This window comes from Myotis daubentonii, chromosome 2 (assembly GCF_963259705.1).
Source record: "Myotis daubentonii chromosome 2, mMyoDau2.1, whole genome shotgun sequence".
In the NCBI taxonomy this organism is placed as follows: Eukaryota; Metazoa; Chordata; class Mammalia; order Chiroptera; family Vespertilionidae; genus Myotis; species Myotis daubentonii.
Window position 1 is genome coordinate 53,466,099 of NC_081841.1, and position 11,883 is coordinate 53,477,981.

Here is an 11,883-nt window from a genome sequence, read left to right on the forward strand (position 1 = left end):
CTTTAATGCCTCACTTCCCCTGCCCCCTCCTCAGTAAAGGTTAAAGGCTGATGTTTTCTCCCCACATATAGCTGTTACACTTGTCAGTGTGCTTTGGTAGCAGGTTTTGTAGGCTTCTGCTGCTTATATATAGTTTTCTCTCCCCAATTAGATTGCTAATTTCCTCAGAAACACATATCTTACACGTTCATGTATCCCTCACATCTAACACATGGTATAACTTATATATTAATAAACTTATGCCGGCCCCGCCAGTGTAGCTTAGTGGTTGAGCACCAACCTGTGAGCCAGGAGGTCACAGTTATGTTGGATTTCCAGTCAGGGCACATGCCCAGGTTGTGGGCTCTTTCCCATAGGGGTTGTGCAGGAGAGATTGATGATTTCTCTCATCATTGATGTTTCTGTCTCTCCCTCTCCCTTTCTGAAATAAAAAAATATATATTAAAATAATAAACAAACGTGTGCTGTGCTTGGTTGACAACGTGCCTCCTCACTGTTCTCTCTACCACCAGACTCTTCTGCTTAATTTTTCCAAAGCACCACTTTCCTGATGCTATTCCGCTCCGCCCCCCCCCCCCCGCCCCCGCAGCCACCCCGCCCCCAACTTCTCAGGCTTCCTGGCTAATCGGTCACTAGGTCTATACCACACACGTGGAGTCGCATGCATTGCTTTGTAATGTTATAGCTATGGCCTCACCATTTTAAAGATTTTTAAGCTCCTGGAAGCAGCAGTTGTGTCCGCTACAACTTTACTACGCTAGACGTGGTATACTTTATGAAAGGCACGCGCCGCTGCCTTTACTAGGAGGCGTGACTCAGTGGCGCCCCGCCCCAGGCGGAGGACCATAGAGATGTCCGGGGCAGCGAGGCCTCCTGGAAGCCATCGAGATGCGCAGAGGACGGCTAGAGCGTCGCTCGGGAAGCCGCTCTCAGCTTTTCAGTCCTAGTCCTCCTTCCCAACATGGCGCAGTCGGTGAACATCACCGAGCTGAATCTCCCGCAGCTGGAAATGCTCAAGAACCAGCTGGACCAGGTGGGGACGGGCCCCAGAGACACCCCTTCCCGCCTCACACCCCTCCTGCCCACGCGAACGCCCTCGCCCCCTCCCCACTCCCCCCGTTTGGGAGGCTTCCCTTCCCCTGCGAAACCCTCGCCCCTTCTCGGGCGGTGCCCCTCTCCCTCTAGCCCCACCGACTCTCTTTCTTGCGCTCTGTAGGAAGTGGAGTTCTTGTCCACGTCCATTGCCCAGCTGAAGGTGGTGCAGACCAAGTACGTGGAAGCCAAGGACTGTCTGAACGTGCTGAACAAGAGCAATGAGGGTATGGGGTGAGCGCGCGGAGGCCGCAGGGGGATGTGGTGCGCCGCTTCTGGTCCCGCCTCCTAAACCAGACTTCCTTCCCGGAGACGAGAGACGATCCGTTACTTACTCTGTACCTCTCGTGAGCCGTTTGCATGTTGCCCACCTAGAATTGAAATGGACAGGACGGTGCTCCTGTGGCCCCGTTGCCGTTCTTCTCATGCTCTCTGCGCTGGGCCCTTTAACGTCTTAACGTTGGAGCTGACAACCTTCCCCAGATGTTTGTCTTAATTGCTTTCACAGGGAAAGAATTACTTGTCCCACTGACGAGTTCTGTATCCTTTCCAGAGGAACCACCCAGCCCTCCTCTTCTCTCCTGTGCCCCTCCTCCTGAAGAAAGGGTGGGGGTAGTTCTGATGACTCCAGAGGGCCCCATGATTCTGAGAGCCCTTACTAGGCACACTGCCTCGCTCTCCTATCTGTATCCGGGGGCCAGCATCTAGCTATTGTCTTGTAAGCGCCGAGAGTATATGTAATTGAGGTGTGACTGTTTCCCTTTTTTTGTTTGAAGATATCTAATATAAAGATAAGACGTGGTTTACACTTTTACTAATAACTTAGAACACATAAGCAATTGAAGAATAGGATATAGAAACAAGGGGGTTGACTCTGTTTATGAATTCTCAATTTCAGTTTAATGGCGGCTCTTACTCCTGAACTGTGGTTACTAGGAAACCTGGGTTGTGACTACCTGTTGAGTGTTTTACTTGAATGATCAAGTTATGACAACAGGACACCTGTAAACTGTAGTCTGAGAACTGACAGGCTGAGAGAGGAACACCGAAATAATAGTGTGCTAGGGATTACCTAAATAATGAACATTAAATCCATCAGGAGTTAGCTAGTTCGTGGTTGGGGTGTTGTTGAGGGGAAGCGGGGCTGGCTTCTCACTTTCACTCTCTACAGCCCTAAGAACATGTTGTATCTAGTCTTTCTGGAGGGGCGAACTGCTTAAAGGGTGGGCGATGGCTTCAGGGCAAGAGGGTGTCTCAGTGTGTGTCTGTCATTTTCTCCATAAGGAACCACCTTCTCTGTCTCCACATGTGGAGGAGTGTACAGGTATAATTCTAAAGCCCCCAGATTATTCAGTCTCTGCGCCTTGTAGCTTTTTAGAAAAGAGGGTCTTCGGCTGACAAGGAATCATGGCTCATGCTGGGCTAGTTTTCCCTTAATTGTTGCTTCTCAGATGTATGTCCCTGGGAAGCTACATGATGTAGAACACGTGCTCATCGATGTGGGAACTGGCTACTATGTAGAGAAGGTGAGTGGAAGGAACCATGTACATGCCCCTCTGAGCAAGGAAAGGAAGTTTAGGGGAGGATTTAGAGACAGCATGGGGTGTCCTCTTTTTTTTTTTTTTTTTTTTAGGGAGTAGGAGGGGGGGAGTGAGAGAGAGGAGCATTGATGTGAGAGAGACACATCGATTGGGTACCTCCCCACACACCCCAACTGGGGCAGGGGATCAAACCTGCAACACAGGTACATGCCCTTGACCGGGAATTGAACCTGTGACCCTTCATTGTGCAGACCGATGCTCTAACCACTGAAACACTGGCCAATCCTCTTAGCTCCTCATTCACCTCTGACCTTTTAGACAGCTGAGGATGCCAAGGACTTCTTCAAGAGGAAAATAGACTTTCTCACCAAGCAAATGGAGAAAATCCAGCCAGCCCTTCAAGAGAAGCATGTCATGAAACAGGGTAAGCTGGGCCTGAGGCACCTCTTCATCCTTTGTACCGCCATGATAAAGAACATGGATTGCAGTGTGAACCATGGGGATGTCCCCTTTGCTGGATTAAAACCATGTCTTTCTCTTTTGTGTCTTGTGATATTCTCTAGATTTAGTATATTACATACCCACTATTTGTAGATTCCTGGGTTGGGTGTTTGAGAAATTTAGAGGAAAGAAATCATGTCTGTGTTCTTAATGGGGATTGAATGGGGGAAAAGATACATGTAAATGAACACACAGGAAAGAAATAGCCCTAACTAAGTACTAGCAATTGCAGCCCTGGCTATACATTAGAACAGCCGTGGGCAAACTACGGCCCGTTTGAAATGAATAAAACTATTGAAAAAAAAGACCGTACCCTTTTATGTAATGATGTTTACTTTGAATTTATATTAGTTCACACAAACACTCCATCCATGCTTTTGTTCTGGCCCTCCAGTCCAGTTTAAGAACCCATTGTGGCCCTCGAGTCAAAAAGTTTGCCCACCCCTGCATTAGAATCACCAAGGGAGTTTGAAAAGAAAGCCTGGGTCAATGCTCAACCACTGAGCTACACCAGCCAGTTCAGTGATTAAGCATTGACCTATGAACCAGGAGGTCAGGGTTCAGTTGCCAGTCAGGGCATGTGCCCGGGTTGCGGACTTGATCCCCAGTGTGGGGCATGCAGGAGGCGGCCAATCAGTGATTCTCATTGACGTTTCTGTCTCTGTCTCCCTCTCCCTTCCTCTCTGAAATCAATAAAAATGTTTAAAAAGAGAGAAAGAAAGCCTGGGCCCTCTCCAAACAAACTACTAGTAAATCAAGCTGGGTAGTGGTGGGGGCTAGGGCTGGGCAAGGATTCCAGGGTTCGGTATTTTTTTAATGCCCCAGAGCCCAGGTGATGGTAGTCAAATGGTAAGGCATGGGTCTCGTAAAATGCCCCAGGTGATTATGTAACATAGTCAGGATTGAGGACCACTATTCTAAAGGTAAAAATAGCCCTGCCGCTGTAGCTCAGTGGTTGAGCATGGACCTATGAACCAGGAGGTCTCGATCCCTGGTAGGGGGTGTGCAGGAGGCAGCCAATGGGTCTCTCTCATCATGTATGTTTCTATCTCTCCTTCCCTCCCTCTGAAATCAATAAAAACATATAAAAAATAAAACTACACATTAAAAAAATAATAAAGGCAAAAATATTTTCACGTTATAATTTTTGGTTATGTCTGACTCAATATTGTATGTTGTTCATTTTTATATCCCAGTGGTTGTCATATTTACATCTGATACATTGTAGATTCCAAATTTTGCGGTAGTGGATCACTGTGCTAAGTTTTATTAACTATAGTTGGAGTCCTCCGCCCCTTAAATTTCCGTCACTTTCTCTTAACTCTGGGTTCTTCCCTTCAGCCCCTGACCAGGGTCTGTTTTTCCCCCGCAGCTGTCATGGAGATGATGAGCCAGAAGATTCAGCAGCTCACAGCCCTGGGCGCAACTCAGGCTGCCAAGGCCTGAGACCCTGTTTCAGAGACCAGGCAGAGGGACCCTACTTCAAGGGCCTGGGACTGTGTGGTGGGGAGAGAAGGGTTTTGTGTTTGATGCCAATAAATGTTCCAGCTGGGCAGAATGTTGGTCTGTTCTTGCATCAGTAAGGGACTGGTGAAGAGATGGGAGGGCAGGGGTCGAGAGGGTGCCCTCCCAGAGCCTGATGCAGGGCTTATCTTGGAGGCTCCCCTGACCCCCAGAGGAGCGGGAAGGCCTTGGGGGTGTGGCGGCCCCGCTGGGCAGGGCCTGGGGCCGTGGGAAAGGCTGACAGGCGGAAGTGGGGCTGCGCGGGCACTTCCTTTTCCGGCTCGGCGCTCCCGCCTTCGCACCGGAGAAGCTGCATGGGCTGCCGCTTCCTGCGGGGACTCCTGCCTTTGTTGTTGCCGCCGCCCCTCCGTGTCCGGCACCGCATGCACCGCCCGGAGAGCGTGCAGCCCTCCAAACGACCCCGCTGCAGCCTCATGGCGCCGCCCCGGATAGGAACGCACAACGGCACCTTCCACTGCGATGAAGCCCTGGCGTGCGCATTGCTGCGCCTCCTGCCGGAGTACCAGGTACGGTGCGCCCGGGCCGCCCGCGTGCTCACCTGGGTCCCTGTGGTACCTGCCCTTCCCGACCCCCCGAAAACCTAGCAGCAACCCCCTACCCGCGCGACTCCTGGCAGCTCCTCCCCACCCGGTGCCCCCTACAGGATGCAGAGATTGTGCGGACCCGGGACCCCGAAAAACTGGCTTCTTGCGACGTCGTGGTAGATGTGGGTGGCGAGTACGACCCTCAGAGACACCGATATGACCATCATCAGAGGTGGGTTCGCAGGTACCTTTTCTTCCCTTCACCTTGATTCAGTGCCCCAGCTCAGCCATCCGCTGCAGGGGCTGTGTGAGTCCATGACACCGCGGCCTTCCATCCTTCCGGCTCTCCCCCTGCCTACCCGGCTGTGGTCTAACCTGCCCAGGCCCCTCCCAGCTCACCTCCTCCTCTGGCTGTCAGACTTTTTCCCACCGGTACTGTTTTCTCCCCAGTTAATACCCCAGCTGGGACTAACCCATTCATGTGCCTTTGCTGCCCACTTCACACTGTTGGGCCCATCTGATTGTGGTGATTGGTGACAGTTCACATATGTGTGGTCTTCTACTTCATTCCAGTCCTTTCCCCTCTCCTCAAGCCCCTCTCTCATCAAACTCCTGTTTCCCACTCGTAAACATCCTCAGCTCCCTCCTTCCAGTGCAGCACTGTTCCCTTCTGTTTGTCCCCTTTCCAATCTATTACTTTCTCCTCTTGGACTTCCCACCAGTTTCTACTTTTTGCCAATAACTTACAACTCTAGTTCGGCATCTCTCATCTTGAAAATAGAAATACTAGTAGATACAAAATCCTCTCTCTTGTACACCACACTGTTTAAAGTAATTATGATTAAGAGTACATATTCATAAATGATGTTAGGAGGGAACCCTCCAGTATTTACAGCCTAAACTGTCATTCTCCAAACGAAGAGCTGACCCTGGCTCCATATCCCTTCCAAATCATGTCATTCATTCAGCTGGTTCTCTCCCAGTCCCTCTCCACTGGAAATGCTCATGAAAAGGCCACCGATGACTTCAACACCAGCTCCCGTTACTGGCTGAGAATCTCACCTTAACGCACCTCTTGGTAGGACTTGACATCATTGACTCTTACTTCCTTTTTTCTAATGATTTGACATACTTTCTTTAAAACATTATGCAGGCCCTAGCTGGTTTGGCTCAGTGGATAGAGCGTCAGCCTGCGGACAGAAGGCCCCGGGTTCAGTTCTGGTCAAGGGCACAAACCTCGGTTGCAGGCTCCACCCCTGCCTGAGCCCTGGTCTGGGCTCCTGCAGGAGGCAACCAATCAATGTGTTTCTCTCACATCGATATTTCTCTCTGTCTTTCCCTCTCTCTTCCACTCTCTCTAAAAATCAATGGAAAGCCCTAACCAGTTTGGCTCAGTGAATTGAGCGTTGGCCTGTAGACTGAAAGTGAAAGGTCCTCGGTTTGATTCCGGTCAAGGCGGGGTTGCAGGCTCAATCCCCAGTAGGGGGCCATGCAGGAAGCAGCCCATCAATGTCTCTCATAATTGATATTCTTCTCTCTCCATTCCTCTCTGAAATCAACAAAAATATTAAAAATAAATAAATAAAATAAAAATTAAAAATAGCCCAGTCAGCAGCATGGCTGAGTGGTTGAGTGTTGACCTATGAACCAGGAGGTCACAGTTCGATTCCCAGTCAGGGCACATGCCCAGGTTGTGGGCTCGATCTCCAGTGGAGAGTGTACAGGAGGTGGCCAATCAGTGACTCTCTGTCATCATTGTTGTTTCTCTCTCTCTCCCTCTCCCTGCCGCTCTGCAATCAATAAAAATATATTTTAAAAATAAATAAATAAAAAGCAATGGGAAACTATCCTTGTGTGAGGATTTTAAAAAAGATTTTTTTAATTATGCAGTATTTGACACATAAAATAATGTATTTAACATTTCTGGCCCTAGCCAGTTTTGCTCAGTGGATAGAGCAGCGGCCTGAGGACTGAAGGGTCCCAGGTTCAATTCCTGGTCAGGGCACACGCCCGGGTTGTAGGCTGATCCCCATTAGAGGGCATGCAGAAGGCAACCAATCAGTGATTCTCTCTCATCATTGATGTTTCAATCTCTCTCCCTCTCCCTTCCTCTCTGAAATCAATAAAAAAAAATTTTTAAAAAACATTTCTGGAATATAAAACATAAAGTGAACACCCATGAACTAATCTCCCAACCCAAGAATTTGAACACTATCATTACCTTTGAATCTGTACCTGTGTGCTCCTTCCCTATCCCATCCCCCCACCTCCTTTAAAATAAACAATATCCTGAATTTTGTGTTCATCATACCTTTGTGTATAGTTTAGCACATATGTCTGTTTCTATCATCAATTTATTTAGTTTTACTTATTTTGTTTTTTGTTTTTGTTAATTGTCATCCGAGGATTTTTTTTCCATTGATCTTGAAAGAGATGGAAGGGGGGAGGGGAGAGAGAGAAATATTGATTGGTTGCCTCGGGGCACAGGGATCGACCTAGGGATTTGCCTTTGACCCCCTCGACCAGGAATAGAACCTGTGACCCTTCGGTGCGTAGGCCTACACTCAAACCACTTAACACACCAGCCAGGGCAGTTTTCCTTCTTTTTGAACTTCACCTGGGGGGGTTATTGTTATTAGTCTTTTTTTATTTTTGTAATATGTGTGGGGGTTTTTAATTAATTTTTAAAGAGGAAGGAAGATGAATAGAAACATCGACGCCTGAAACATCGATTAGCTACTTTCTGCATGCCCTCTACAGGGTGGGGACCGAGCCCCCAACCTGAGCATGTGCCCTGACCAGGAATCTAACCAGAGACCTCTTGGGTCATGGGTTGATGCTTAACCACTGAGCACACTGGCTGGGCTGTTATTAGTCTTTAATATATATATTGTTAATTCTCACATGAGGATATTTTTCCCATTGCTTTTCAGAGAGGGTGAAAGGGAGGGAGAGAGAGAGAGAAACATTGATGTGAGATACACTGTCTGGTTGCCTCCCACACATGTTCCAACCCAGGGCAGGGAGCAAACCCACAACCCAGGTACGTGCCCTTGACTGGGAATCTAACCTGCAATCCTTCAGTGCATGGGTCAGGGCTCTAACTACTGAGCACACTGGCCATGGCTATACCTTATATGTATTTTATTAAAATGTTTTGTATTTACTCAGTATTTAATAAAAATCATTAAAACAAAACAAAGAATGAGCTCCCTAGGTGATTCTAATTAGTATTTACAAATTATAGCTATGGTTTCTACTTCCCTAATAACTTTTCGCCATTCTCTGTTCCACTGCTACTCAAATTCCTGCTTTCCTCACTTACCCGGACCACTGCAGGTAATCTTGCATCTACTCTCCATGCTGGCTGGCACAATGCTCTTTCTAACATGCACTTGACTACTTAGAGTCTCTCAGTGATTCCCATTACATACAAATAGAAGTCCAAACTCCAAAGAAAGGCATGCAAGGCCTTACCATGATCTGGCCCCTGCTCGCCCTTCCACCTTTTTTTTACCACTCACCTCTCACACCCAAGCTCCTTTCTTGCAATTCCATGAAAAGACCTCTTAGCCGTGTATGTGTTTTCTCACCCTTTATCTCAACCCCCCCCCCCACACACACACACACACAAACACTTCCTTGCTTATAACATAGCTACAGCATTTGCTTGGTTGTTTGTGTGTCTGTCTGCATTTAGCAGGTAAACTTGAAGACAGGGACATGGTCTGTTTTTTTATCCCCAATGTCTAAACACAAAGTCTGGCATATTGTAAGCTTTGAGTTTACCATTGTCGAATGCATGCACAGACTTTAAGCTGTGGTCTATGTGACCCCTAAGGAAAAGCCAAAGCCTCTCCAGCTGGGCTCTCCCTTTCCAGCTCCTGCAGTATTCCCCAGCCCCCTACCCCACATTGTGCCTCCACGTGCACTTACGCAGGGTTAACTGGGGCAGCTCTGCCTCAGCCCCGCCTCCTGTGCTCCTCAGGTCTTTCACAGAGACCATGAGCTCCCTGTCCCCTGGGAAGCCATGGCAGACCAAGCTGAGCAGTGCGGGACTCATCTATCTGCACTTCGGGCACAAGCTGCTGGCCCAGTTGCTGGGCACTAGCGAAGAGGACAGCATGGTGGGCACCCTCTATGACAAGGTGGGGACCTGAGGACAGATGCCCCCCGTGCATCTCCACCAGGCCAGCTGGGAGTGGCACTCACGTAGCCCTTAGGACGGGACCTCACATCAGGGTTCCAGCCCATAGCTAGCCCACTACTGGCTCCCTCAGTCAGGCTCATCTTCTCACAGGGGCATGCGGTGGTGGTGAGAAGTAACGTGTGGAAAAGAGCTTTGAAAACCATAAAGCAGTTTCCAGTCTTTTTCTTGACCTGACACACATAAAAAAATAACTGTTCAACAACTTGGCAATAGAGGAGGCTGCTGACGTTAGGAAGCATATGGCTCGGGTTCTGGCTGCCCTGAAAGGGGAGAGGAGCATATCAGGCACCACTGCAATTCACCAGAGGCACGTGAGTTGGGAAGGGTCTGATTATGAAAATACCTTCAGGTTCCACCAGCGTCTCCTGAAAGCGGTTCAGCAGATTCCTGCTGTCGAGGAAGGAACAGGGGTAGTGGCCCTGCGTGCTGCCGGATCAGTGATTCCGAGGACACCTAGACCCTACTCCTGTGAAGTTCACAAGTCAAACTTCAGATTCAGCCAGCTCTGTTTTTGGCAGACAGACTGTTCACTTCTCTGACTCAGCCTACCTGCCCCTATGGCACAGCATTAATATGAGCCAAAAAAGTAAGAAAATATAGGAATGGTTAAATTGGAGACTGGAATGCTAAGGTTGTAGACTGCCTGGGCTAGTTTTTCCTTCTGCTGAGCGGTTTCTAAGCAATGGAACTAAATTACACCCAAGTTTTAACTGATTATCAGGTTGGGGTCCAGACTGAGAGGTGCTGGGCATAGGAGTTCCTTCTTTGGCTCTCCCTGAGAATACTTTTTTTACATACCACACGTGTTGACATGTAAGCCTATTTTGTAGGGCAGTTTTGCCTTAAACACTGATATCCCATATCATTTCTGCCCCCAAACTCTTGAAGCATTGTCCTACCATTTCTTAAGGCTCAGGAGACGCAGCAACTGCTGATGCCACGTAGCCCGTGGGTTTCTCTGGGACCACACCCCAGCGCTTGATGTCTAGTCCAGCACCGATTCTCTCCCAACTGGCGCATGTGCTTGGCCAGACCCTCCTGGGCCTCATTAAACAGGTCACTGAGTAGCCTATCAGCCCCCTGGAGATTTGCCCTCCCTCAGCCACAGGGATCCACTCCCACGGGGCCCCTCCTGGACTCCAGATCTTTGTTCAGGAGTCAGCAGCCTCCTCCCCACACATGCTGCCTCAGCTAGGGCCTGTGACAGAATGAGCCCTGGATGAGAAATCAGGTGATCCAAATTCCAGCACTATTAGCTCTGACCTTAAGCAAGCTACTGGACACCCCAATTCCCTTTCCTCATCCAGTTGTTGGGAGATCCTCACAGGCTCATTGCATTGAGATTAAATAAGAGAGAGTATGCACATAACTTTGAAACCTGTAAAACTTTACCATGCAAGTGGTAGGTACCCTTAAGAGCATTTCTGCTGCTGCCTTAGATGTATGAGAACTTCGTGGAGGAGGTGGATGCAGTGGACAATGGGATCTCCCAGTGGGAGGGAGAGCCTCGATATGCGCTGACCACTACACTGAGTGCCCGGGTGGCCCGGCTCAATCCCACCTGGAACCAGCCCAACCAAGACACTGAGGTAAGGAGGGCCCAGGGGAAGAAAATGAGGCATGTGAGACCCCAGCGGAGGAAATGAGAGTGCTGTGATTCCCAGGCGGGGTTCAAGCGTGCAATGGATCTGGTTCGGGAGGAGTTTCTGCAGAGACTAGACTTCTACCAGCACAGCTGGATGCCAGCCCGGGCCCTGGTGGAAGAGGCCCTGACCCAGCGATTACAGGTACAGGCATGGGAGGAGGCATTGTGGCTCAGGCCTTAGTGACTACTGGTGGGCTGCTGGTCAACAGGGGCTCCTCCTACCCTGAACCTTCCAGCCACACCCCACTTCCCTTTCAGGTGGACCCAAGCGGGGAGATAATAGAACTGGCAAAAGGTGGTTGCCCCTGGAAAGAGCATCTTTATCACCTGGAATCTGGGCTGTCACCCCCAGTAGCCATCGCGTTTGTTATCTACACTGACCAGGCTGGACAGTGGCGGGTACAGTGTGTGCCCAAGGAGCTCCATTCATTCCAGAGCAGGTGAGGCCCTGTTGCAGCCTAGAGAGGAGTCCATAGTCCTGGCCTCTGTTCTGCTCCCCCTCTCAGTTCCTCAAGGCCTCCATTTGCTCTCACCAACTTGCTCTTTCTGCTCACTTGTAGGCTGCCCCTGCCAGAGTCATGGCGGGGTCTTCGGGATGAGGCTCTGGACCAGGTCAGTGGGATTCCTGGCTGCATCTTTGTCCATGCCAGCGGCTTCATTGGTGGGCACCGCACCCGAGAGGGTGCCTTGAGTATGGCCCGTGCCACCTTGGCCCAGCGCCCAGCACTTATATCTCCCTCACATCCCCTCATCCAATAAAATTTCTTCTATCTCATACTGACCAAGTCTTTGCCACATTACCAACCTGCACCGTCCGGGGAACTTGCTGGAATTTGGGGAAAGTGA

The 11,883-nt window shown here is 49.6% G+C and overlaps 2 protein-coding genes across 4 annotated transcripts; both read left to right on the forward strand.

The window, feature by feature from the left end:
- The first annotated feature begins 873 nt into the window (after positions 1-873).
- On the forward strand, positions 874-4,692 carry PFDN5 (prefoldin subunit 5). The gene is made up of 6 exons (XM_059683038.1): positions 874-1,033; positions 1,217-1,319; positions 1,601-1,632; positions 2,544-2,618; positions 2,952-3,057; positions 4,507-4,692. Exons 1-6 carry the CDS (start codon positions 962-964, stop codon positions 4,578-4,580), a joined length of 462 nt encoding a protein of 153 aa, XP_059539021.1. The 5' UTR covers positions 874-961; the 3' UTR covers positions 4,581-4,692.
- A 200-nt stretch (positions 4,693-4,892) lies between these two features.
- Positions 4,893-11,812, forward strand: MYG1 (MYG1 exonuclease). Of its 3 annotated transcripts, none has more exons than XM_059683036.1 (7): positions 4,895-5,164; positions 5,302-5,414; positions 9,171-9,330; positions 10,832-10,981; positions 11,069-11,179; positions 11,296-11,477; positions 11,598-11,812. In XM_059683036.1, exons 1-7 carry the CDS (start codon positions 4,952-4,954, stop codon positions 11,794-11,796), a joined length of 1,128 nt encoding a protein of 375 aa, XP_059539019.1. In that variant the 5' UTR covers positions 4,895-4,951; the 3' UTR covers positions 11,797-11,812. The 3 variants fall into 3 exon arrangements, with proteins under 3 accessions (XP_059539020.1, XP_059539019.1, XP_059539018.1); XM_059683035.1 differs by having other exon boundaries at positions 4,897-5,164; positions 11,057-11,179; XM_059683037.1 differs by lacking the exon at positions 11,069-11,179 and having other exon boundaries at positions 4,893-5,164.
- Positions 11,813-11,883: the final 71 nt, after the last annotated feature.

Excerpts from the sequence above, each read along its gene's own strand:
- PFDN5 (XM_059683038.1), top strand. The coding sequence starts at position 962 with ATGGCGCAGTCGGTGAACATCACCGAGCTGAATCTCCCGCAGCTGGAA. Across the intron at positions 1,034-1,216 it reads TCAAGAACCAGCTGGACCAG|GAAGTGGAGTTCTTGTCCAC; the intron begins GTGGGGACGGGC and ends TGCGCTCTGTAG. Across the intron at positions 1,320-1,600 it reads GCTGAACAAGAGCAATGAGG|GGAAAGAATTACTTGTCCCA; the intron begins GTATGGGGTGAG and ends TTGCTTTCACAG.
- MYG1 (XM_059683035.1), top strand. The coding sequence starts at position 4,952 with ATGGGCTGCCGCTTCCTGCGGGGACTCCTGCCTTTGTTGTTGCCGCCG. Across the intron at positions 5,165-5,301 it reads GCCTCCTGCCGGAGTACCAG|GATGCAGAGATTGTGCGGAC; the intron begins GTACGGTGCGCC and ends TGCCCCCTACAG. Across the intron at positions 11,180-11,295 it reads CCCTGACCCAGCGATTACAG|GTGGACCCAAGCGGGGAGAT; the intron begins GTACAGGCATGG and ends CTTCCCTTTCAG.